General features: G+C 28.6%; 3 protein-coding genes and 2 pseudogenes across 3 annotated transcripts; 2 read left to right on the top strand and 3 right to left on the bottom strand.

Annotated features, from left to right (window-relative positions):
• Positions 1 to 6,196: 6,196 nt before the first annotated feature.
• On the bottom strand, positions 6,197 to 7,382 carry LOC145937436 (transcription factor Adf-1-like). The gene is made up of 3 exons (XM_083040458.1): positions 6,925 to 7,382; positions 6,634 to 6,796; positions 6,197 to 6,457 (listed from the first exon to the last, which is right to left on the bottom strand). Exons 1-3 carry the CDS (start codon positions 7,163 to 7,165, stop codon positions 6,370 to 6,372), a joined length of 492 nt encoding a protein of 163 aa, XP_082896584.1. The 5' UTR covers positions 7,166 to 7,382; the 3' UTR covers positions 6,197 to 6,369.
• Positions 7,383 to 10,663: 3,281 nt separating this feature from the next.
• Positions 10,664 to 13,215, top strand: LOC145937425 (uncharacterized; annotated as a pseudogene).
• Positions 13,216 to 16,208: 2,993 nt separating this feature from the next.
• LOC145941025 (E3 SUMO-protein ligase ZBED1-like) lies at positions 16,209 to 17,280 on the bottom strand (annotated as a pseudogene).
• Positions 17,281 to 17,297: 17 nt separating this feature from the next.
• On the bottom strand, positions 17,298 to 18,989 carry LOC145941020 (E3 SUMO-protein ligase ZBED1-like). The gene is made up of 4 exons (XM_083046777.1): positions 18,602 to 18,989; positions 18,397 to 18,477; positions 18,216 to 18,315; positions 17,298 to 17,818 (listed from the first exon to the last, which is right to left on the bottom strand). The coding sequence occupies exons 1-4, from the start codon at positions 18,821 to 18,823 to the stop codon at positions 17,298 to 17,300; spliced, it is 924 nt and encodes a 307-aa protein (XP_082902903.1). The 5' UTR covers positions 18,824 to 18,989.
• A 386-nt stretch (positions 18,990 to 19,375) lies between these two features.
• LOC145937417 (uncharacterized) lies at positions 19,376 to 21,399 on the top strand. The gene is made up of 4 exons (XM_083040437.1): positions 19,376 to 19,670; positions 19,799 to 19,904; positions 20,073 to 20,209; positions 20,302 to 21,399. The coding sequence occupies exons 1-4, from the start codon at positions 19,668 to 19,670 to the stop codon at positions 21,049 to 21,051; spliced, it is 996 nt and encodes a 331-aa protein (XP_082896563.1). The 5' UTR covers positions 19,376 to 19,667; the 3' UTR covers positions 21,052 to 21,399.
• Positions 21,400 to 25,261: the final 3,862 nt, after the last annotated feature.

The raw sequence follows: 25,261 nt of genomic DNA, 5'->3' as shown, positions 1-25,261 counted from the left end.
TTATTTTCTTTCTGGATTTAAAAACTGTTCTTGGCTAGATTGTAAAGGATTCTTTTGCGATGCTTCAAATAAAATATATTTTACGCTAAAAATATGTTTTATGGAAAAATGTATTTTATACGATAAATCTTTCTTTAATTCACGCTATATAGAAATATACTGCAACAAAAAAGGACAATACGGAGAAATTTAGTAAAATATTTGTATTATAGTAACAAACTGATTTATCGTATAAAATATATTTTTAATGCAAAATATATTTTAATTTATATTTCTTAATTTTAAAGAATAAATCATACTTTGATTTTTATTACAAATTAAATATTACTTTTATTAAAAGTATTATAAGTTTGTACATTTTTGTACGTTTTTTATATTCTTTGGTTTTAAACCTAAATCACATTGTTTCCATTAATCATATCGTTTTAATATCACAGATTGATTTACAATATAAAATAATGAGTATATACTTTTATCAAAACGACGTACACACAAATTAGAATAATACATTAACAACAAAAAGTTAAAATACATTGAAAAGAACAATACATATATGGCAATGTTCAAAATATTATAAAACTAAACGTTAAATAAGAGTTAAGACACACACAAAATAATCTTGAAAATATTCTGTGATAAACTTTGAATCAAAAACAAAATGTATGAATCACTATATTATATTTTAATAAACTATGAAAGAAAAAATAGTTTTTATACCGTTATTGAAAAAGTAAAAAAAATCAATTTTTACTTTTTAATCGGTCACTAGCGTGCTCCAGCCACTTCTTTATTATTATTTCAATATCGTTTTTAGGGACGCTTTTTATTTTCGAAATAGTTTCTGTAAGAGAAAATTTTCTAATTAGTCATATAGATATGACAAAAAAATTCAATATTTATATTTGATTACTGATTCAATAAAAAATGATGATTTGAAAAGAATGGATATTTTTTCAATTAATCGCTTATCACTGTGTAAAAGCTGATTGTGAGAATATGCAGACAAATTTGCATAGCGCATAAAAATATGCATAAAGAAATAGACCAATCCATTTCTTTATGTATATATATATTATACTTATGTTATGTTATGCATCTATGACAATTTATTTGGATATACCTTAAATATTACCTATAAAATATTAAACCGACAATAAGTTGGGAAATTAGTATCTCTCGAAATTTCCGCGTATTCTTTTGACCAGATCAGGAATACTTCAAGGCTACCTAATTTATATAAAATAGCGTAATGTGGTTCTTGCACATTTGCCTGGATCAGATCCTCCAATCATTTTCATTTCATGAATCTGTAAAAAACAGGCAAATACGATTATTATTATTATTATTATTATACTTTGAATATTGTATACATACAGGAAATGACAACCCTAACAGCACATGTAGATACTAAGAATGTTCGGAGAATATCGCAAAAGTATATTGAGTATATTCTCAGAGCATTCGAGATACGTACTATGATGTACTGAGTACGTACTAAGAATGCTCTAATGTCCGTCTATTTTAGTTCCTAGTATATACTAAGAAGATCTTATGGTATATATCAGTGATATCTATAGGATATTAACGGTATATCTTCAGTATGTTACCGATATATTATGCATATATATTTAGGATTAGGGGTTGTATATATCAGTGATATCTATAGGATATTAACGGTATATCTTCAGTCTATTACCGATATATTATGCATATATATTTAGGATTAGAGGTTAGATTAGGATATTACTAAATTAATTTGTATTCTGTTTATTTAAATTTTATGAATATTTATTATAATCTCAAAACAATAAACATATAAAGGAGATGAAATATTTCATCCTATTTTTACTATTCTATAATTCTATATAATTAACAGAAAGTAAATAATTATTTGAATCATTTTTGTTAATTCTTATTCTAAGAATATTTAAGCATATCAGTATCAATAAAAGAGCGCGACATATAAGATATTGCACCGAAGTTACTTATACATATATATATATATATATATATACATATATATATATATATAGTGTATATATAGTGTATAGGAAGTTATATATATATATATATATATATATATATATATATGTATAAGTAATTTCGGTGCAATATCTTATATGTCGCGCTCTTTTATTAATACTGATATGCTTAAATATTCTTAGAATAAGAATTAACAAAAATGATTCAAATGATTATTTACTTTCTGTTAATTATATAGAATTATAGAATAGTAAAAATAGGATGAAATATTTCATCTCCTTTATATGTTTATTGTTTTGAGATTATAATAAATATTCATAAAATTTAAATAAACAGAGTACAAATTAATTTAGTAATATCCTAATCTAACCTCTAATCCTAAATATATATGCATAATATATCGGTAATAGACTGAAAATATACCGTTAATATCCTATAGATATCACTGATATATACAACCCCTAATCCTAAATATATATGCATAATATATCGGTAACATACTGAAGATATACCGTTAATATCCTATAGATATCACTGATATATACCATAAGATCTTCTTAGTATATACTAGGAACTAAAATAGACGGACATTAGAGCATTCTTAGTACGTACTCAGTACATCATAGTACGTATCTCGAATGCTCTGAGAATATACTCAATATACTTTTGCGATATTCTCCGAACATTCTTAGTATCTACATGTGCTGTTAGGGTTATATTTAAATAAACAATTGTTTTCTTAAAGCTCAAGACATGTTGCAAACAGAAGCAACTCTAACCTCAACTTCTATGGAAGTCGATGAGAATGTCAACATAAACATAATAAATGAAGATTTTTCTTCAACCTTGTCCAATTTGCCATTTTTATTAAAAGGAGAATATTTTAAGGTGACAGCAAACTCTACAGACCAGAAAATAATAGCACAGTGTCAAAACTGTCCTAAAACCATAAGTGGCTCACGAACTTCTACAGGAAACTTTGTTAGTCATTATAATGTGAGTTACATATTTGTGTTTCAATTATAAAATATTTTTGTATTTTTTCTTTTTATTTGTGCATTGACACATCTACTTTAAATTTAAAAAATTTTATAATGTTTTTATTTTGCTGTTTTCTTTTTTTAGAGATTACATCCGCAGTTATATGAAAAAATAAGCTGAAAAGATTGGATGACAAAAAAAGTTTAAAGCAGATAAACGAAATATTGTACCAATGATGCAAAACAAATTGCCCATTACAGTGAAGCAGGTAAATATGTTTAATATATTTAAAAAGAAATTATTTTTAACATCGATATTTTGTAGATAGAAAGATACATTATTTTTATCTTTGCAGGCTCACGATTTAATTTTAACTTATTTAATTGAAGAAATGCGTCCTCTAAATACTGTGGAGAAACCATCATTTAGAAATTTAATTTATGGATTACTATCTACTAATGAGCCGGAAAAATTTCTGCCTGGAAGGCATGCTTTATGTACTGAGATTAATAATTCTTATCAAACAAAAAGGTTAAAACTAAAAGAATTACTAGAAAAGCAAATCTATATTTGCCTAACTACTGACATTTGGTCATATCGTAATAAAAGTTACTTAGGTATGACAGTTCACTTTATCTTAGATACATATGAAAGACAATCTTATATGTTAGCTTGTAGAAGAATACTTTACAATCATACCTATAAAAATATTGCATTGATTATGCATAACATAATGATTGATTTTAATTTAGATGTCTCTAAAGTTACTCATGTAATAACCGACAATGCCACAAATTTTGGCAAAGTGTTTAGATGCTTTGGTGTTACCAAATTTGAAAATTCTGAAAATCAATTTATAATAGAATCAAATGAAAATACTTTTGATACTATAGATAAATCCGATTCAGACATTGAAGTTACTGAATGTAGAAACATTATTACAAATACTGATACTACTGTACATGAAAATGAGCATTTTACGGATGAACTGGGAAATGAAATTATATTACCCCCACAATTAACATGCTGTTCTCACACATTAAACCTTATCGCTACAACAGATTGCAAAAAAATTTTAGAAGATCCTAAAAACGCTTCTTTAAAAAAAATATATCGCTCAACTTTTGCTAAATTAAGTGCTTTTTGGAATATACTTAGTCGCAGTACAGTAGCATCTGATATTTGTTTTAAAGAATGTAACTGTAAATTTCCAATACCTATTATTACGCGTTGGAATTCTCAATATGACGCTATTAAAAAGATTCTTGCTTATAAAATGAAACTTAACATTCTTTTTGAAAAATTAAAAATCCAAAAGTTGAGACCAAATGAAATTGAATTCTTAGAAGAATTTATTACAATTATGTCTTCTTTAGCAACAAGTCTTGATATATTACAAGGAGAAAAAATGACTTTTTTAGGTTTGATAGCACCTACGATTATTGTTTTAAAAGAAAAGCTTATAAAATTCACGCATTTATTATATTGTAAACCACTAGTATCTGGAATAGTACTTGCCTTAGATAAACGATTTAAAAACATTTATGATTTTAACTCTTTTAAAAGTAAGCAGTTCATCTTATCTGCTCTCTGTTTGCCAAGATTTAAATTAAATTGGGTGCCGGAACATTATATGGAAATGTGTAAAGATCTTTTCTTAAAAGAAATTGAAAACTTGCATTCTCAAAATATAGCTTTTGATAATAAATCGACTTCTAGTAGTAGCGGAGATGAAGACTTTTTTCGTGATATAGATAAAAAAAAAAGGAGTTTCTAATTTAATACAGCCAGATATTAGTAGTAATATTGAAGCATTGTCATATTTAGAATCAAAATCAAAAGAATTGAATTCCCTTAATTCTTATCCCAATGTTAAAAAGATGTTTTTCAAATATAACACTTCATTACCGTCATCAGCGCCGGTAGAACGGCTCTTTAGTTCTGGGCAACAAATTTATGTCCCTCGCAGAAATCGTTTATCAGACATAACTTTTGAAAAACTATTGTTCTTGCGCAATAAAAATTTATAATAAATAAAAAAAACTTATAATAAAAAAAAATTTATATTATTATATATACATATAAATTTAATATATTATATAAATAATATATTATATAAATAATATATTATATAAATGTAATATAGTATATAAATTTATATTATGAATAAAATTTTTTATTGTAAAATTTATAATAAATAAAAAATTTTATGATAAATAAAAAAAAGTATAAATACGTTTTTATATCCCTTTATAATTTACATTTTTTCTACAACTTTTTTTATAACTTTTTTCTACTGTGTTTAAATAAGGTCTTAAAAATATTATCTGAAAATTATCTAGATGAATCACCATATAATTTTATCTTTTATCTAGATATATTTAAAACGAAATCATCTTAATCTTATCTAAGATGAATTTATATATTTTTATCTTATCTTTATCTAGCTAATTTTTAAATCATCTAAGCACAACACTGTCAATGCCCTCCGAATTCTGGTTCGCTGTACTTCAATTATCACAAACGATACAGCATCGTACTTATGGCTGTTTGTAATCACAATTATAAATACACTTTGGTCGATATTGGATCTATGGGGAAGAACTGTGATGCGGGAATTTTTGGAAACAGCGCCTTGAATGTGGAGAATGGGATGCTGGATATTCCAGAAGGAACCAGTTGCTTAAGCGGAACCGATATGCAAGTGCCTTATTTTTTTATTGGGGATGAAGCATTTTCCCTTGGAAAGTATTTAATGCGGCGATATTCTGGACGGTATTTGGGGGAACGCAAAAACATATTCAATTATAGACTTTCGCGAGCCCAGCGTATAATAGAAAATACATTTGGAATTATGACAAAAAAGTGGGGTATTTATAACAGACCGATCGCTGCGATTCCTGAAAATATTAATAAATATATTTTGGCAACTGTATGTTTGCACAATTTCTTAAGAAACGAGGAAGGTAATATTATACAATTTGAAAACAATGTGGAAGTAACTGAAAATAACGAAAATGGTGCAGCATTTGCGACGCATATTAGGGACAGTATTTGCAATTATTTTATGACTCCGAATGGAATGGTCGATTGGCAGCATGACTATGTAACGAGAGGACAAAATCAAAACTTCATCTAAATGATAAAAAATTTTATCAATAATTATATACGTGTATCATATATTGTGAAATTTAATGCTAATATGTACTTATTGTCTATATATTAATCTATATTTATGTGTGTATATATATATATATATAATAATGAATTTTATATAAAATAAATAGTACTGGTAGTGGATAATGTTTCCGGCATTGAACCTTTTTTTATTGAAGAAAATGTATTTGTATTAATTTGTTCCAATGCAGTTCTTTCTTTTTCCAAAGTCTGTTTGCCATGCTGTACTCAATTCGCAATTTCTTTATTTAGACTCTTGTCTTTCGAACAATCAGAAATAGGAGACACTTTTTGGAATTTGACGTTAGTCATCGAACTGAAACCATATATTTGATTAAATTTGTGGAAATTTAAAAGAGTGTGATAAAATGTCAATAATCTATTAATATTATTATTATTATTTATAGTTTTTATCGCAATTTCTTTAAAATTATAATGTTCTACTGTATAATATCTCGCTTATAAGAATACAAAATCAAAATGAATTCTTACTTTCTAGTTTTGACAAATTTGTCAATAAATTTCATTGACTCGAAATAAACAAATCCTCGTCTTTTAGAGGCTCCACTTCCACTTTTTGTTTCATTTTGTCTTTTTTTCTTTTCTTTAGAGAAAGATTCTCTCAGACGAGTCCATCGATTGCAGCAAACATCTGCTAAAATATGTTAAATAAACAAATTTAATAATCGACTAATTGATTTAATTCAGATTTAGTACAAATGCATGTTAATGAATTAAATAGCTCATTATTAATATTGTTAAATATTAAAAAATAAAACTTACCAGATGTGTTCAAAATTTTAGATATTTCTACCCAAGAGTTCTCTGTTTTTATCACATCACGATAATCTTTGCAACTAGTATCATATAAGTGTGGATAGCTTTTGACAATATTGATTAACATATCATCAAAAGTTCTCTCTTCGTTATCCTGTAACGTCACTTCATCAGGATTCAGGTTTTCATTTACTTCATCTTCAGACATCTGTATATTATGACAGTAATCCATGTGATCGAAGGCCATGAGGATCGATTCTATAAATTTAAAGCATTAAACATGAAACGTACCGAAAATTATAAAATGTGTTTATTTTGCAATAAATTACAATTTCAGAAATGTGCATACAAATTAAAATTAACCTCAAAATACTATTTATGAAACTGAGATAATTTACACGAATAATTATATACTGTCATTGTCAGTTTATATTTTTATTACATTGATAATGTAATATAATAGTGAAAATATACTTACGTGTTAATCAATATAAATTCGTTTTTTGTTCTTATTTTCTTTTTAAAAACTTTTCTTAGGACCCTACAATTCCCCCCCCCCTGGGAAAAGACGCGGCAGTGGCGGCTGGCGGCCCTTTCACCGGTGCCTTAGAGCGCCGGTGGGGGGGCAACACTGCCTGCGGCGAGGGTTCCCCCCCTTCTGGGGGGAGCCCTCGGGAGAAGAGCTCCCGGAGCGCCGGCCGAATCTCCCGTCTCTTTTGGGAGGGAGAGAGAGCCCCGCTGCGGGAGCGGGGGGTGGCGGCTCGAGCGGGAAAACTCGAGTCGTGACCCCGCCCCCCAAACTTTTGGGAGAGCGCGGGGTAGGGGTGGTGCCCCCCTGCGCCGCAACCGGGAAGGACCACAGGTTTATTCGCGGGGGGGAGTATCTTCCTTTCGGGGAAGATGCTGCCCTAGAAGGTAGGGCCAGGGGATGGCCCTAAGAAGTAATGCTCCGGCAGTTCCTTGCCATCCCCATAAGCGCCAGCGAAGGCACCCGCTGTGGTTTTAGTGCGGTAGGTCTTGGACCCCACCGCCGATCCATACGTGGATTGGCGATGGGGGACAAGGAGTCCCACATAACCCTCATCCCCTACCCGGGGGGGTGAGTGGTACCATGAGGTTTCCACAGCGCAAAAAAGAACAAAAAAAAAAAAAAGGACCGGCTACAATGAGTTATTATGCCAGTGACTATGTATTATGTATTTTTATGTAGATTGGAAATTCAGAAGCCATGGGCAGAATGCAGGAGCCATAGCGCATGCGCTATTCAGAAGCCATGGACAGAATGCAGATACTATAGCGCATGCGCTATGGCTTCTGCATTCTGCCTCTGGCTTCTGTAATTTTATGTGCTTCCAGCTTTACGCACGAAAAAAAAACCTATTTGTTTCAAAACATCATATTAGGAGGATTGTTGAAAATGAAACTAACATAGATATTGCAGGATCTTCTAAAGGCATTTTAGAACAATCATTTACTATCAATGCTTCTTTTAAAGATTTAGATTTGCATAAAAATTGTAATAAAAATACTCATGCATCTATCGAGAATAATGATAAGGTTTATACTGAAATTAATAATGATAAGGTTTATAGTGAAATTAATAATAAGATTCATAGTAAAATTACATCTGACAATGAAAATTATTTTCAACAATGTGTAACTAATAATAATAATGATATTTAAAGAAACAATGACAATTATGATGATGATAATGAAAATGATGATCATAACTTTCGCAATCCTGCCATAGAAATTATAAACGAGGTTTGTAATGATGCTGATGATGACAAAAAATTTAAAAATGCTATATGGGCTATATCATATAATATTAATCATAACGCATGTAATGCACTACTAAAAATTTTACAACAACATACGTCATGTAACTTTTCAAAAGACATACGAACTTTATTACGAACTCCACGACAAGTTCATATTATAAATGCATGTGGAGGAGAATATTTTTATTCGGGTTTGGATAATATTATAAAAAAAATGTTATTAAAATCTCATGAGAAATATATTAATTTACTTGTAAACATTGATGGTCTTCCGTTGGCAAAGTCATCGAATGCATCATTATGGCCTATTTTATGTTCAAATACATTTAATAATGAAGTATATCTTCTTGGTGCATTTTTTGGAAACAAAAAGCCAGAAGATTGTAATATTTTTCTGCAACCTTTAGTGAATGACTTAATTAATTTAAGTAATGGTTATATTTATGATAACAATGTAATTACAATTAAATTATTTGGTTTAATATGTGATGCACCAGCAAAGTCTTTTATTTTGAATGTAAAAGGTCACACTGGATTTTACAGTTGCACTAAATGTACAATCAAAGGAAAGTATATAAATGGTAGAGTTTGCTTTCCAGATTCATCATATTCTTTAAGAACTAATGAATTATTTGCTATTAATGCTTATAAGAAATTTTAAACTGGTTATTCGATTTTAAATAATGTTCCGGGATTTTTACCTATAAGTAATACTCCGTTAGATTATATGCATCTCATATGGTTGGGTGTTGTTAAAAAATTAATATTGTTATGGATAAAAGGACCGTTTTCTATACGTTTAAGTAGAAGAGCAATTAATAGAATATCACATTTGTTAATTTTGCTTAGATGTACTACACCAAATGATTTCGTCAGAAAGCCAAGATCCCTAAAAGATATTAAGCAATGGAAAGCTGTCGAATTTAGAAACTTCCTTTTATATACTGGACCTGTTGTATTAAAATATACATTAAACAAAGACATGTATCATCATTTTCTTACATTTCATACAGCTGTCACAATTCTTGTTCGTCCAGATTTATGTCGAAAAGATGAGTTAATAGATTATGCTGAAGCTTTATTAAAAAATTTTGTTTTATCTTTTGAAATATTGTATGGCAAACAATATATATCACATAATGTCCATAACCTTTTGCATTTATGTTCCGATGTGAGAATATTTGGTCCATTAGATAACTTTAGTGCTTTCCATTTCGAAAACTACATGATGACTATTAAAAGACAATTAAGAAAGAATGAAAAACCGTTGCAACAACTGATTAAGAGATATTGTGAAAATGAAAATTTCTTATTACCAAATCCTATTTATAATAATCAACATTTATATTCGCTTAAATATTTGCACAATAATGGACCGATTTCTTATGATTGTGATAATGTTCAATCACAATATTTTCAAGTATCAACTGAAAAATTTAATATAAATTGTAAAAATGACAATAGTTACAATAGTTGTTCTAACACTAACTTCTAAAAAATGGACATTATGTTGTTATTTTAAACATAGTAAAAAAAAATGAAGATATTTTTGTGATAAGTAAAAATTGTACATATGTAAAAAATTTATATAAATTACCTTGTCAATCTAGCGAATTAGGTATCAAAATAATGACAATAAATAGTGAGGAAATTTTTTCTTATTCAAGATGTGAAATGTAAAGTTTGGAAAATTCCTTGTACGAATCGAAAAAATGTATTTGCTATAGTTCCCTTAAATCATATAATATAATATATAATAGTATATATTAGACATGTACAATAATGCGTTAAGCTTTGTGTCCACGATACTAGAATTTGATCCGAGTTCTTGGACTGAGAAGTTTGTAGCCAATTAATTTGTAACTTTTACAGAAAAGCGGCAATTTTATTGGCTACAAACTTCTCGGTCCGAGAACTTGGACCGAGTTCTAGTATCGTGGACACAAAGCTTTAGACATATTTTCAATATTTTTAATATATACATACAAGTATTTAGCATCCCCATTTAGTTCTCCAGAAAAATGAACACATATATAATAGCAGAATTCAATGATGGTCTGCAATTGATACCAGCATTATGGCACAATGCAAATAGAAATACGTGCATTTGGCCCAGTCATTTGAAAAGTAAACTTAGAATCAACAAAGCTATAATAACAAGAGAAATGCCACAAAATTTTGAAAGGGACGAATTACCTATTAAAAGAATTTTTGGTAAAGCAGGTAAAAAAGTAGTCATATTTGAAATTTATGAAATGGATAAAAGAAGTATTTGCACATGAAAATACGCACAGTGCGAAAAGTTGGTTTTATTATTTTTTAAAAATAATTTTATTCAAATGCAAAACGTATTGCTGCATAATATTTTATTCAATATATTAATAAAAATAAAAATATTATTTTAGTAAGATTCTTTACAGTAATATCTTTTTGTCTAACATTTCAAACGAGATAGGATGTGTAAATACTTTTTTAATCCTTATATGTATATGTTACAAGTTCTTATTTGTTAATTGTAATTTATTTTCTAATATTGTTTTAAATGATTTAGGTACTTATGCAGAAGGATTGCAAAAATTAGTACTTGCGGAAGATACATCAAATATTGATATGTCTTCTGATGGATTACGTGAACAAACGAAAGAAAAAGACGCATGAAAGCGAAAAAGGTGTTCTTATCGTCTTCGGATGAAGACTTATGTTTAAACGAAGCAGATAACAATAATGTGAAATCAAATAAAATCCTGCCGGATTATCCACAAATTGAAAAATTTATATCGAATAAATCGCATCTTGACAAGTCGATACATAAGTCTACAAGTTTATGCAATAAATCTTATACATTGAGCAGTGACGGTAAATAATTATAATTTATAAATTACACATATAATGTTTAAGAAAAATAATTATTAATTTTTTTATTTTTTAGAAAGAGATATTAATATTCAACTTTCCGCAAGAAATTTGACAGAAAGAAATTTGACAGAAGGAAATTTGACAGAAAGAAATTTTACAGAAAGAAATTGTACAGAAAAACCTGGAGAAGGTATTGAAAATAATTATACGATAATTTTTAAATATTTCATTAATAAAGTTACATATATACTAAAAGACATCTAAATTTATTGATGAAATATATGATTCTTAATAGTAAATAGTGCATTATTTGCAATAATTATTAATGTATATTTTTTCAGAATATAAGAAATTAATGCTAGGAAAATTGAATAAAATTCTATATCAACTACATATTATTGAAAATAAAATCAATATACTCGAGGAAAAAATGACATCGTACAATTCTTTCAGTCAAGAAATTAATGTCAAATTGCCTATATCTACATACGAGGAATTAACAGATTTTGAAGAATAATTGCACGAAATACAATTCAAGCAGGAAGTGGTATGATATATATTTCTTTAAATTATTTTGTTATAGAATATACTTCTAATATTTGAAACTTAAATAAAAATATATAATAATATTTTTAATATTATTTTCTTTTATTTTTTATTTCTTTTAATTGTTTAATCTTTTGAGTTTATATGAATTATATATTTAGGTCTTATATAGTATGTTTGTCATATATATGTATTATATAGTTTGCTGCATACTAACAGTAATGATTAAAATATAATATTTTTTATAAGAATTACGGATTAGAAGAAAACGGAGAAAAAAACTATATACGGCTGCTTCAATTTTATATTTTAAATAAATTATAAAAATTACTAATAGTATTAATATTTATAATAATTTACTAGTAATTTAGTAATAATATATAAAATCTATATACTAATAATTATAAATTTATATATTTTTCAGAAAAATATTTTTAAACTCGTGGGTGGACACCCTGCACATGTTCTGATACATAACATACTTAAAAAAGCTATAACAGATACTTTTGCACAAAATTTTAGCTGGGTTGGAAAAAAAGGGAAGAAAAACTTAGGTCTTGCACAAATAATTATACGTAAGCTTATTTTTAATATATGCTTAAATTGAATTTATTTAAAGATTTAACAAACATACACACACACACATGCATATTTATATTGCTCTGAATAACTGTTTATGTTATAGAAGCTGTTCGTCAAACCCATGAACATGTGACTGACAATGAGATTGGAGAATCTATTTCAAAGTGGCTTGCTCAAGCTACTTTACGGATTCAGAGAGCCAAGTATGTATATTTATACGATTTTAATTTGAGAATATTTTATTAAATTTTTATATTATACTTTGAGTAATTATATAATTTTTAATTCTTATTCGATAATTTTTAATTCGTTAAAAATCACAGAATAAGGACAAAGATTCCTTTATCCTGATTAGTCAATCAAATACTTTCGAATACTTTTTAGTGCCAAAATATATAAATTCAAATTCGTGTTTGTTTCCTAGAAAAAGAAACGAGACAGATTCCGCTAATTATCTAACATCAAATATCAGATGCTCTCACATTGGAGAAGTTTGAGTGCCTGCTTGGAGAATCATTTACAAATTAACCCAAGGATGAAGCAGTAGAAGATATAGAAACCAACCACATTCAACTGCTACCAATAGAAGTTCACAGAAAAGCAGAGCTACTAAAGAAGCAGCTTACGAGAAGGAACATAGCCTACAAGTTCGAACAACAAGCAAGATAGGTAATTTTACAAACTTGCATCTCACCAATATCTGGAACTTGATGAGATACATTATACAAGATAGAGTCCTGAATCAATTGCAATTTGAAATAAAAATGGAACTTTCTAACATATCACTTTAAAACGTAATAAAATCTAAAATTTTATTGTTTACTTTTCAAAACAAGGTCACATATTTATTTCCTCTATAAAAAATAATGTTTATAAAAAGAGAGCAAAACTCTACATACTTATTATATATATTCGTATTATATATTTCAGGTATTGCTGTTATTATTAGTTGAGAACTCCCAAGAAGAAATTGATGCTGTTGAACTTGGCTCCAATAACAACCTGACCAAATAGATAAAACCCAATTAAACGTTTCCGCTATTCAATTAGTAGACATATCACCGATCAAACCTGAAAAACTCAATCAATCAGATGTCGCAGATGAACTGACCGAACTCAACCTTTCTTTCGCTATTAGACAATTGTGTTTTACTTCACGCGTATTTAGGCGGCGGGAAAATTGATGCCATCTATTGCAGAATTATGACTTTAATATAATCAACATAGTTAATTTAAAATCTTGATCCTAGAGTTATTTGTTATGTTAAAATTTTTAATCTCTTTTCAAATATAATAATTATATACAGACAAATATAAATATCTATAGACAGTATATTTATATTTATATAGATAATATATTTATATTTGTCTATAATTATTATATTTGAAAAGAGATTAAAAATTTAAACATATAACGAATAATTCTAAGACTCAAGAATTTAAATTAACTATGTTAATTATATTAAGGTCATTATATATAATTCTGCAATAGATGGTGTCAATCTTCCCGCCGTCTAAATACGCGTGAAGCAAAGCACAATCGTCTAAGGCCGATATTACATTTATATTACAATAAAGTGCTGATTGTCGGACGTAACGATTGAATATCAGATATAGAGACTTAGAAATTCTCTATATTCGTTAATCAATTGCTATACGTTCGACAAACTCGTCGTACGACAAATGTAATATCATCCTAATAGCGAATGAAAAGATAACTTCGGTCAGTTCCTCTCGTGACGCCGATTGATCGAGTTTTTCAGGATTGTGTGTGATCAGTGATATGTATACTAATTAAATATAGCGATCTATATATGTATAGGCTATAGGTTAATAATAGGGCACTATGTCTATGGTTATAAATTATATATCCGTTTAAATAAAAATATAAAGATAAATATGGATATAAATATATGCATATAAAATATTTGATAAAAGAAAATTCAAAGAAATCGCTGAAGTATTTTCCCTCTATTTAGAGAGATTAATAGTATTAATTAAATTTTATATAATCAAATTTTATATAAGCAAATTTGTAGCAAGAACAGAGCAAAGCTTGTCGTTACAGTGCGGATCGTAATTAATAATGAATTAATGAGCTCATTAAAAGGATTTTAATTAATATTAATTAAATTTTATATAAATAAATAAATAAATATAAAAATAATTAAAATTTTATATATTTTTTATTAATATAAATAATAAAATATAAAGAAATTTTAATTATTTTCATTTAATTATTTATATAAAATTTAATTAATACTATTAATTAAAATCCTTTTAATGAGCTCATTAATTATCATTATTAATTACAATCCGCACTGTTACAAGCCTATTTGCTCTGTTCTTGCTACAAATTTACTATTATGTCATGCACGCCAAGGTTTGCTTTGTTATTTGCGTGAATTTTGCGTCTCATCGTGCCAGATCAAACCTTGCCCTGTTCTTGCCACAAATTCGCTATCACATCGTCAGTGTTTGCTGTTATCTAGATAAAATTATATAGATGATCATCTAGATGAAATTTTGACGTTATCTTATATTTATATAGATAATAACAATATGTATTATCTATATCTTCATCTTAGATAAAAGAAAGTGTTATCTTTACTAAATTATCTGGGATGAAGTTCGGATAATTTAGTTTAGGGCCATAGCACAAAAATCCGTATATAAAAGTGTCGTCAAAAATGAGAGGAATAGGACGTGAAGACGGCCAATCTCTATCATCCTCTATTCGACGCTGTGAAGAAAGAGAGAGAAAAATTGGCTGTCTCTCTCTCTCACTCTTTCTCTTCACGTTGTTCTATCACCTTCATTTTTGCTAATCACATTTAGTTTAGTACACTATTTAAATACGGATGGCGCAGTAGACAATGCTTTGTGGCGACTTCTGCCACTCGACTCTAAGGCCGATATTCATAGTCGGTTCTTATATTTAAGAATGTCTTAAGTACAATCTTAAGATGTGATTAGCCAATCACAGAGCCGTATTTGCATCTTAAGACATTACTTAAGACGGTCTTGAAATAAGAACGGACTATGAATACCGGCCTAAGTCCCTAGCGTGCGAACCAATCGGCAAGCGATTGCCGATACTTGCGCGCGTCTCTTTATAGCTCGTCGGCGCCTGCGCGCGTTTATAATAGGGATGGGCGATTTTTTCAAAAGAATCGATTTTTTGAATCGATCTAGATCGGAAACTTAAAAATCGATTTGCCAAAAAATCGACTGTCAAAGAATCGATCCATCAAAAATCGATTTTTTAATTTAATTTTACAGAATATTAAATATTATTTAAAATAATTGCACAATTTTTTATTATAAATTTTGTACGTGAACAAAACATAAATAATTATTGTTTAATTTTGTAATAAATGTTAATTTTTTATTTTTGGAACGTATATATTTATATATTGCACATAATAATATAGTATTGCATATTTTATATGCAATTTACATATTTTATATGTATATTGCGATTTTTTTAATTTAAATCACTTAAATGTAAACAAAAAAGCAGGTACTTCAAATGTAACTTAAACTGAAAATCTGAAATATGTTCTTAAAACAAGTACAAATGTTAATCTGAAAGGTGCCAATCTTTCATATCTAAGGAACTTAAAAATAATAATCTAGAAAGCCTATCACCTTTCAGTCGATTGCGATTATCTAACATTATATTACCAGTACGCGGAAAAAGTCGTTCCGAAGGAACTGATGTTGCTATAGTAGACAAATACTTAAGAGCGATCTTACTTAAGTGCGAACTAGTTCCTAATGAAGTTCAATACTGTATTGGATTCGTTTCTAATGGCAAAATATCTTGACTTAGATAATTTTTTAATTGACTGTGTAAGCCTGATCCAGAATCATTTTTTGAAATCAAATCATTAGCCTTCGCAACTAATGAGCTGTGGGTACTCCATAAATTAGTTGAGTCGACTTTAGTTCGCACGTTCGCTTGATTTTCGATATCTACTCGTTCATTCTTTGTTACATTTTTAACAAATTCATCAATTTTATGAATTGCATTAGAGCACGACAATGGACTTTCAAAATATAATTTACGAAATCGCGGATCAAGTATTGTTGCAATTGCATAATGCTCGTTATTTTCAATGTTACCGAATCTGGCATTAATTTCTTGCAAAATATACCTTTTCAAATGTTTCCCAATGTCAGATTCTGGATTTAGCTCGTTTATCTTACCACGTAATAAATAAATCATAGGAATGACTTTGCTAATTGTAGGATATTTTTCGCCAGATATTTCTGCAGTTATTGTTTCAAACGGTTTTAACATTTTTAATATTTCTTGAATAATCGCTACTTCAAATGCGGATATCATAGGCGGAGAATTGCGCTGATTAATCAAAACCGCACTCACATGATCAATTATTTGCATGAATCTTTCAAGCATATAGTAAGTAGATGACCATCGCGTAGATATTTCCTGAATTAATTTCAAAGAAGTTTCTGAAGCGCTTTGAATTTTGCGTAATTCATCCGCCGCAACAACGCTATGTTTAAAATAACTTACAATTGATTTAATTTTATCAATAAGTTGTTTTAAATCTGGTAACTTTTCAAACATTTTAGCGGGAATAAGATTTATCGAATGAGCGAAACATGCCACATGTTTTTTTTGCCAAAAAAAGTTTCTACTGCTTTTACTATATTTGCACCATTATCTGTTACTACGGCTTTAATTTTACATAATGGGATGTTCCAGTCATTACAAATAGAAGTTAAAACGTTTCCTAAATATACTGCAGTATGTCTTTCATCTAATTCGTAAACGCCTATTGATACGGAAGTTAGTTCGCCGTCTAACAAAAAATGAGCAGTTACGCCTAAAAAACTGACAGTATTTAAAACTTCGGTCCACACATCGCAGGTTAAGGTGATTGTAGTTGCAGTCGACAGTTTATTCATCATGAGAAGTGACAGCACTTCATACTTATTGTCCATTAATTCTGTGAATTGTTTTCGAGCAGGAATTTTGTAAAGCGGAACAATAACTTTTACAAAGTATTGAAAACCATTTTTTTCGACCGTGTTTAATGGCATATTGTCTTTGGCAACCATAAATAAAAGGGCATTGGTTATCTCTGCTGCCTTAGTACCTCCATCTGTAAAATAACAGGTCAATAAATAATTTACTTAATTATTAATATCATTGTTTATAATCAGCAAGGTTATTATTATGATTTATTTATTACGTAAAATAAACAAGCTTAATTAAGCAGAATTGATATTGAAAAACATTTAAAAAAGTAGATTTTGCAAGAAATTAATGCAAGATTCAGTAACATTGAGAATAATAAGCATTACGCAATTATTTATAATAATAATAATTGTAAATATATAAATAAAAATTAATTTAGTATCTAATATTTATAATAATCTATTATCATTTATTTTCATCGTTAAAAGATCTTTTATCAAATTATATCTTGATATATTTCTGTCTTACTTTTTCTTTACAAATTTAAAAAATATTAAAATGCAGTTGCTAAAATAATTTACCTTCAAAGGATTTGATTCTTTTTATTGCGGTATCAATGCATGGTTGTGATGATATTTTTTTGTGTATATTGGATGTAAATGTTTTTGAGCCATCAATAACCTGTAAATATAATTTTTGTTATTAAAATTTTTTAAACATGTTACTTGAACATAACAATAATTTATTTCACTTATAAATTACCGATAATAAACTCATTTCAATTCCCGTACTTGTACTGGGAATAAGATTAATATTAGGCATAATATTCTCTGTGTCGTCAATCTGGAAAAATAAATTTTGAGATATTAAGTCACTAAATGATATATTTGTAATATTCTTTTATTTTGTTTAACTAATGGAAGTATCAAATATATATAAAAATAATTTTCCTCTGTATTATACTTACAGATGAAGTTTCAGTAGGACTCTCTTCAAGCACTGTAACTTGGCCATCAGTTTGTAATTGTGTCTCACGATTGTTTGTAATAATTTTGTGACACCTTTTTAGATGGTTGGTTAGGTTAGTGGTATTGCCACTACATTTAACTTGTCTTTGGCATAATTTACAAGTACCACCATGTGGATCTTTTATGAAATATCGCCATACACTACTTTTTAATTTACCCATTTCAAACTTTTCGCTCTTTTAATATCTTTGCCTTTATCATTATCACACTTTTTTAGTCAGGACAGCTGCGAATAAATAAGAAAGAAATGCCAACAATATCACATGATCAACATCACTAACTCTGTGACCTGTGATTGGCTGACAGCTGACACGAGCTGGTCACATGATCCTGTTATTGTCTTTCTCTCTCTTAGGCCGGATTCACAATGAGAACTCGTGTTCTAATAACATCCGACTGTGGGTACTTTCCGATTCACGCATAATGCGCATAATGCATCATTTATCCTTGTTTAACATTTGGTGAACAACAAGGATAAATGATGCATTATGCGCATCATGCGTAAATCGGAAAGTACCCTACGATATACGACGTAATGAAAAACGGGTCTAAGGCAAAAAACGTAACCATAGGATCGATCTCTAGTTTCAAGAATCGATTCATTGGATTAATCGAAGGCTGTAGAATCGATCTAAAAAATCGCGAATCGGATACAAAAAAATCGATTCTTTAAAAGATCGATTCAAGATCGCCCATCCCTAGTTTATGGCTGCTTTCCTTTTAGGGAACACAATCGACATTTTTGACACAAATCGACACACGTCGCTTTCCATTTAGAATTTCATTCAAACTCAATCAACACTCTTCGACTCTGCTCGGGAGGAGAGTTGGAGTGTGTTTTTTGACTAGTGATGTTAAAAATGAGTCCTGGTAGCATGCGCACACAAGCGTAAACAGTATATGTGCTGCGCAATACGCTCTGTGCGAACAACAGTCCCATTTCGATGAATCTATATAATATTTATATTTATTATTTGACTTGTTTGCATGCGATAAAAAATTACAATGGTAAATACTTATGTACTTTATAATCGTAAATAACGATTTATATTTTACATTAATATAAGATTTGTAACTTTCATTAATACATTTATAACTTAGATTTTAGGTTAACTTTTTTATTAACTTGATTGTAGGATTTCAATTCTAACATTTGTGCCACTTGTGAAGGCATTTTCATTGATGCGGAGGCATTTAATAATCATAAGTGCGAGCCATTGAAGAAGAGGGGAAAAGACGAATGTAAGCATACTCTCCAAGTCTTTCACAGCAACAGTTTCAAATCTTTAGAATTAATCAATATTTTTAGATAGTTTTCCATAAGTAATTGAAATTATGATAAAAAATTCCTAAATTGATATCGAGGTATACATTTAGATTTGTGCGTCATATGTAATGTATGTATTATAGCATTCTATTGGAACCCCAATGCCACATTAAGTTTATTAGCTGCATATAATGCTATGCAACCAGATAAAGAAAATGTTAAAAAACATAGAAACTTTTGGCAGAATCTTGCGAAAGAATTACAAACATTAGGATATAATGTAAGTATAATTGCTTTTTATATATATATGGATTTGAAATCCTCGATCGGTATAAAACATAACTAATAAATATTATGATTAATGAATTTTAGGTGGCTGCTGATCAGACCAGATGGAAATTTAATGCTCTCTTAAAGAAATATAAAGAATGTGTCGATAATAATGCCAAATCGGGAAGAAGTCCAATGACATTTGCTTATTTTGACGAAATGCAAGATATGTTTAGACACCGGAAAAATATTAATTGCAATCACGTAATCGGTTCTTCAGTTTTTGGAAATAAAAGATCATCTTTATTCGAATCTGAACAGCAAATATCATCGGCAAGAAAACAAGTGTCTTCATTTACATCTGAAATTTTACCAACAAAAATTTCAAGAATGGAATGCCAACAGGAATTATTAAATATGGCATCACCTTTCGAAACACCACGTTCTGAAACGCCATGTTCTGAAACACTACGTTCTGAAACACCATCTTCTGAAACATCATGTTCTGAAACTTCATCTTCTGGAAAAAGAAAAAAAAGTCGAGCTGGATCTGCAACATATATTGGCAAAACAAAATTGGAATTAGAAAAGCAATGGTTGGAACATCTAAAAGTATTAGCTGAAAAAAATCAGAAAGAAGATGAAAAATTGAAGAAAATAGATGAGAAATTACAATTGAAAGAAAAACAGTTATTATGGAAAGAAATGATAGTAAATAGGAAAATGCAAAAGAAAGAAGAGAGACATAGAGAACGAATGAGAATTGAAAATGAAAAATGCCAATTATTGAAACAATTAATAGAATCAAAAGACTCATTTTCGGTTAATAATATGCTGTCATTTAAAAAGTAAGAAATATGTATTTTTATAAAAATAATTTTTGTTAATAATTTTAATCAATAATTTTTATCTTTAAAAGTTTCAGTAAAATATAATGGCCAGTATTCTCAAATCACTTTAATCGGTAAAAACGCAACTATAGTAAACTGTATTCTTAAAAGCGCTTTTATCGATATAAATAAGTTGAGAATATGGGCCAATATATTTATAGTTTAAACAGTTTTTCAAACAGATTCTTTTGTTTTGTTATAAAAAATATGTCATTATATTTTATTAGGAAGTTTATATAATAATTTTCACAAAGTTCCTATACGCCAAAGTTTTTAGTTTTATTATTAAATAATAGTTTTATTATTGAATAATAGTTTTAATATTAGTTTTATTATTAAAAATTTTATGTTGTTACTAAATTAATAAGGCTATAAAAGTTTTCAAAGTAATCTCATTTTAACAATAAGAACTATTAGTTTATTATTAATTATAATAGGTTTCGTTTGATCGAGTCATTACATAGTACATAATGTATTTGCATAAGCTTCTCAAGAGATTTTTTTTCTATTTTAAGCAAATGTATTGAGTAGTTGTATATCTGTGATAAAGGTTTAAAAAATGAATAGACAGAGTACGCACAAAAATAATTTTATTTCTGAAAGTACAAATACACAGGGTTATAAGATTTACAAATATGATGTAATTATTTGTTTACTGCGGAAACATTTCATAAAATAAACTTGATCTTCGATCGTTATTATTTTCTTCGTGTCTGTGATTTTCTCTTTCATTTTCTAAAACATCTACAACATTCGCATCATTATCTTCATCATATAAATCCATACCATCATCAAGACCATCGATGCATATATTGTGTAAAATACAACATGCAATAACGATTTGAACTATAAATTGAATATCTTGATATTCGTTGAAAAATTTTAAACGTCGAAAACGTCCTTTTAATACGCCAAAAGCCCTTTCTACTGCCATGCGCGTAGACGAATGTATAAAATTAAATTCAATTTGTCGTGCTGTGAGTTGGCCATTATTTTTTAAATGGTGGTACTAACCAAGATAGAGATGGATACGCAGAATCACCTAATATAAACGTTCTATTTGGAAATATTCTATCCTTATTATTTTCTGATTCCCAATAAAGACTTGACCGCCGTAAAACTCTGGCATCGTGGAGTGATCCAGGTTCACCACAATAAATATTTGTAAATCGCATATCAGACGTAACAACTGCTTGTAATATTATCGAATAATTTTTTTTTCTATTACAATAATCAGCAACGTTTTCTTTTGGCTGTAGAATGGTGATATGCGAGCCATCGATTGCTCCTATGCAATTTGAAATTCCTCTCTTATTTTGAAAGCCTTGAGCAACTGCAATTAATGATCCTCCTTCTGGCCATTTGATTACATCATCTAATTTGGTTTGAATCCAAGTAATCACTCGCCGAATCACTCGAAATATTGATGATATGGATACGTTAAATCTATCCGATAAAGTACGATATGGCTCACTGTTACTTAGAAACCATAATGTGATTAGTAAACTCCATTCTGCAGTTATTTTCGGTCGACCAAATGAATGCGATGGCAGAATTCCACTTTCTGCAAGTTCATCTATAAATTCAAGTACAAAAAGGATAAAGGAAGTTTATATAAAACAAATAAAAGTAAGTAATAAAAATAACAATAGTGAGAAATAATCAACTATTTGATATTCAGAATTATACAAAATTGCAAGTATATTTCATAAATATCAAAGGCGAATAAACCTTATTCTATAAACTATATCTCTATATGAGCTCTAACAAATGTGAAATAACTATAAAATAAATTAATCATAAAATTTTATAAAAAAAAAAAAAATTTAATTAATATCTCAGTTATACTTTAAAAGGACCACAACCATATGGTCGAAAAAGTCGTAACTTAGACAAATTTATTGGCTAGTTTTGGTCTATTAATTTAACTACCCTGTTGATTAATGTACTAGCGATATAAAAATAAAAAACATTCATAAAAAAAAAAATAAATAAATAAATAAATAAAATAAAATTTTATATTTATTTTTATTTTAGGATATGCCATTCATTAATCCGTACTATACAACTAACTGTGAAATTACTCGATCTGACATATTCTCATTCATGAAATACGTAATAACAGATCATTAATATTTTGAAAACATTTTTGAAAATTAAAAAATTAAAAAATGTAGTAATGTAATAAATAATTTCCATATATACCGATTAATGTCATAACAATATTACGATGTAATCTGAAATGCTCTTTGAATTCTGCATCTGTCCAGCTATGTACAACTTCGATATAATTTTCAACTCGATGTCTTTTATGACCAACTAGCAGTATTTGTAGGATTGGAAACAGAATGTCATGGTCATGATCATCATATTCATCGTCGTCTGTTAAAAATTCATCTTCGATATTGCTGCTGTTGCTACTACTACTACTGCTACTACTACTGCTGCTGCTGCTACTGCTACTGTTATTTTCCACCAAAAAATCAAGTAGTGGATTCATCTGAAGAAATTATATAATAAATAAATATATATATATATATATAATAGAAATATAATAAAAATTAATAAAAATACATTAATATACATAATAATACATAAAAATATATGTATACATATAAAAATATACTCTCAATTTGTTTACTCTTTCTAGTTTGTGTATTAAATATAAAATTATTATAAATTTTCCTTGGAATTATATCATTATTTTTTATATTTGGAAAAGCAATTAAAATGACAATAAAACTTTATTTTTATGATATATTTTAACTGCTAAAAATATTTATATACAGTATAATATATTGTACATACATTTATAAAATTTGAAAACACGTTTGAGAAGTTTTTTTGTTACGATAAATCTTACGATAAAGCTTACGATAAATCTGTTTGAGAAATTTAGGATAAATGTAAGGTTAGGTATTAAAAGTTCGTACACATACTGTGCATAGCGCGTTCCATTTATACTGTAACAACAGTGCTCGAGTGCGTTAACCTGTGTCGATGTGTGTCTCCTAAAAGGAAAGCAGCCTATAACTCTCTCGCGAGTGTTTCGCGTGCGGATCGTTTCCGCCTTCCAGAGAAGGCATGTGCTTTCCTCTCACGCGTGCGAACCATCGTATTAGAGTATGAGCACAATGCGACGTAACAGTGACGTAAGTCGTAAGGCCATCACACACAAATTGACATAGCTGCATGTGCATAACATAAGACCGCCTGGACCAATGAGCATCGAGTATTTAGTCGCCATATTGATTTACATAACATAGCATAGACATAGGCATAAGCATAACATAAGAAATGAAAAATTCCATAAAGGCCATCACACACAAAATGCATAGAACATAGACATAACATAGACATAAGCATAAGAAAGATATTCAATCTATACAAATGTGCATAGACATAGACATAACATAGACATACAACCACTCATGACGTAACCATTCAGCAAATTTTATTATTTATATTTAAATATGGACACGTATGATTATATTTACGTTTTGACAGTATCAGCAAGTTATATATTTTTACGAAAGCGTAAACAAGTTAAGAAAAAACGATTATGGGTACGACCTATATATATGCGTCGACCACTATTAGGTGATTTTCAAAATCTTTGTCAAGAATTGAAAGAAGATGTGACTATGTTTTTTAAGTACACAAGAATGAATTTATTTACTTTTAATAAATTATTGGATATATTGGGACCTCACTTAGAGAAAAGAAATTGGAGAGCATTATCAGCAGAACAACGTCTTTTCATAACGCTTAGGTAAATTAATTTAATTTTTATAAACTAATTTTAAGTTATAATTTTACTTTATTCTCTTTAACTTATTTGTTTTTTTTTTAATTAATCTTTTGTATGCGTTTGTACGTGTTTGCTATTGATTTTGTTTTTCTTTAGATTTCTTGCAACGGGGGACCAAGTAACTTCGATTGCATTTGCACATCGAATAGGTGAATCAACTGTGTACAAAATTATTAAAGAAACATGCAGAGAGATAGTAAAAGTTTTAAGTCCTATATATCTAAAGCCACCTAAAAAAGAAGACTGGAAGAAAATAGCTACTGGATTTTGGGATCATTGGAATTTTCCCAATTGCGTAGGTGCGATTGATGGCAAGCATTTTGTCATCAAAGCACCTAATAATTCTGGCAGTCTGTACTTT

Source organism: Prenolepis imparis, unplaced genomic scaffold (assembly GCF_030444845.1).
Source record: "Prenolepis imparis isolate NDT839.2.m4 unplaced genomic scaffold, iyPreImpa1.0 SCAF_1, whole genome shotgun sequence".
NCBI classification, from domain to species: Eukaryota; Metazoa; Arthropoda; class Insecta; order Hymenoptera; family Formicidae; genus Prenolepis; species Prenolepis imparis.
Note: the sequence above shows the minus strand (reverse complement) of the source record. Positions and strands in the feature narration are given on the sequence as shown.

Excerpts from the sequence above, each read along its gene's own strand:
- LOC145937417 (XM_083040437.1), top strand. Across the intron at positions 19,905-20,072 it reads GAAGAGGGGAAAAGACGAAT|CATTCTATTGGAACCCCAAT; the intron begins GTAAGCATACTC and ends TATGTATTATAG. Across the intron at positions 20,210-20,301 it reads TACAAACATTAGGATATAAT|GTGGCTGCTGATCAGACCAG; the intron begins GTAAGTATAATT and ends AATGAATTTTAG.
- LOC145941020 (XM_083046777.1), bottom strand. The coding sequence starts at position 18,823 with ATGGGTAAATTAAAAAGTAGTGTATGGCGATATTTCATAAAAGATCCA. Across the intron at positions 18,478-18,601 it reads GTCCTACTGAAACTTCATCT|ATTGACGACACAGAGAATAT; the intron begins GTAAGTATAATA and ends TTATTTTTCCAG. Across the intron at positions 18,316-18,396 it reads TTGAAATGAGTTTATTATCG|GTTATTGATGGCTCAAAAAC; the intron begins GTAATTTATAAG and ends TTATATTTACAG.
- LOC145937436 (XM_083040458.1), bottom strand. The coding sequence starts at position 7,165 with ATGGCCTTCGATCACATGGATTACTGTCATAATATACAGATGTCTGAA. Across the intron at positions 6,797-6,924 it reads TAAAATTTTGAACACATCTG|CAGATGTTTGCTGCAATCGA; the intron begins GTAAGTTTTATT and ends AACATATTTTAG. Across the intron at positions 6,458-6,633 it reads AAATTTGTCAAAACTAGAAA|TTCGATGACTAACGTCAAAT; the intron begins GTAAGAATTCAT and ends ATATGGTTTCAG.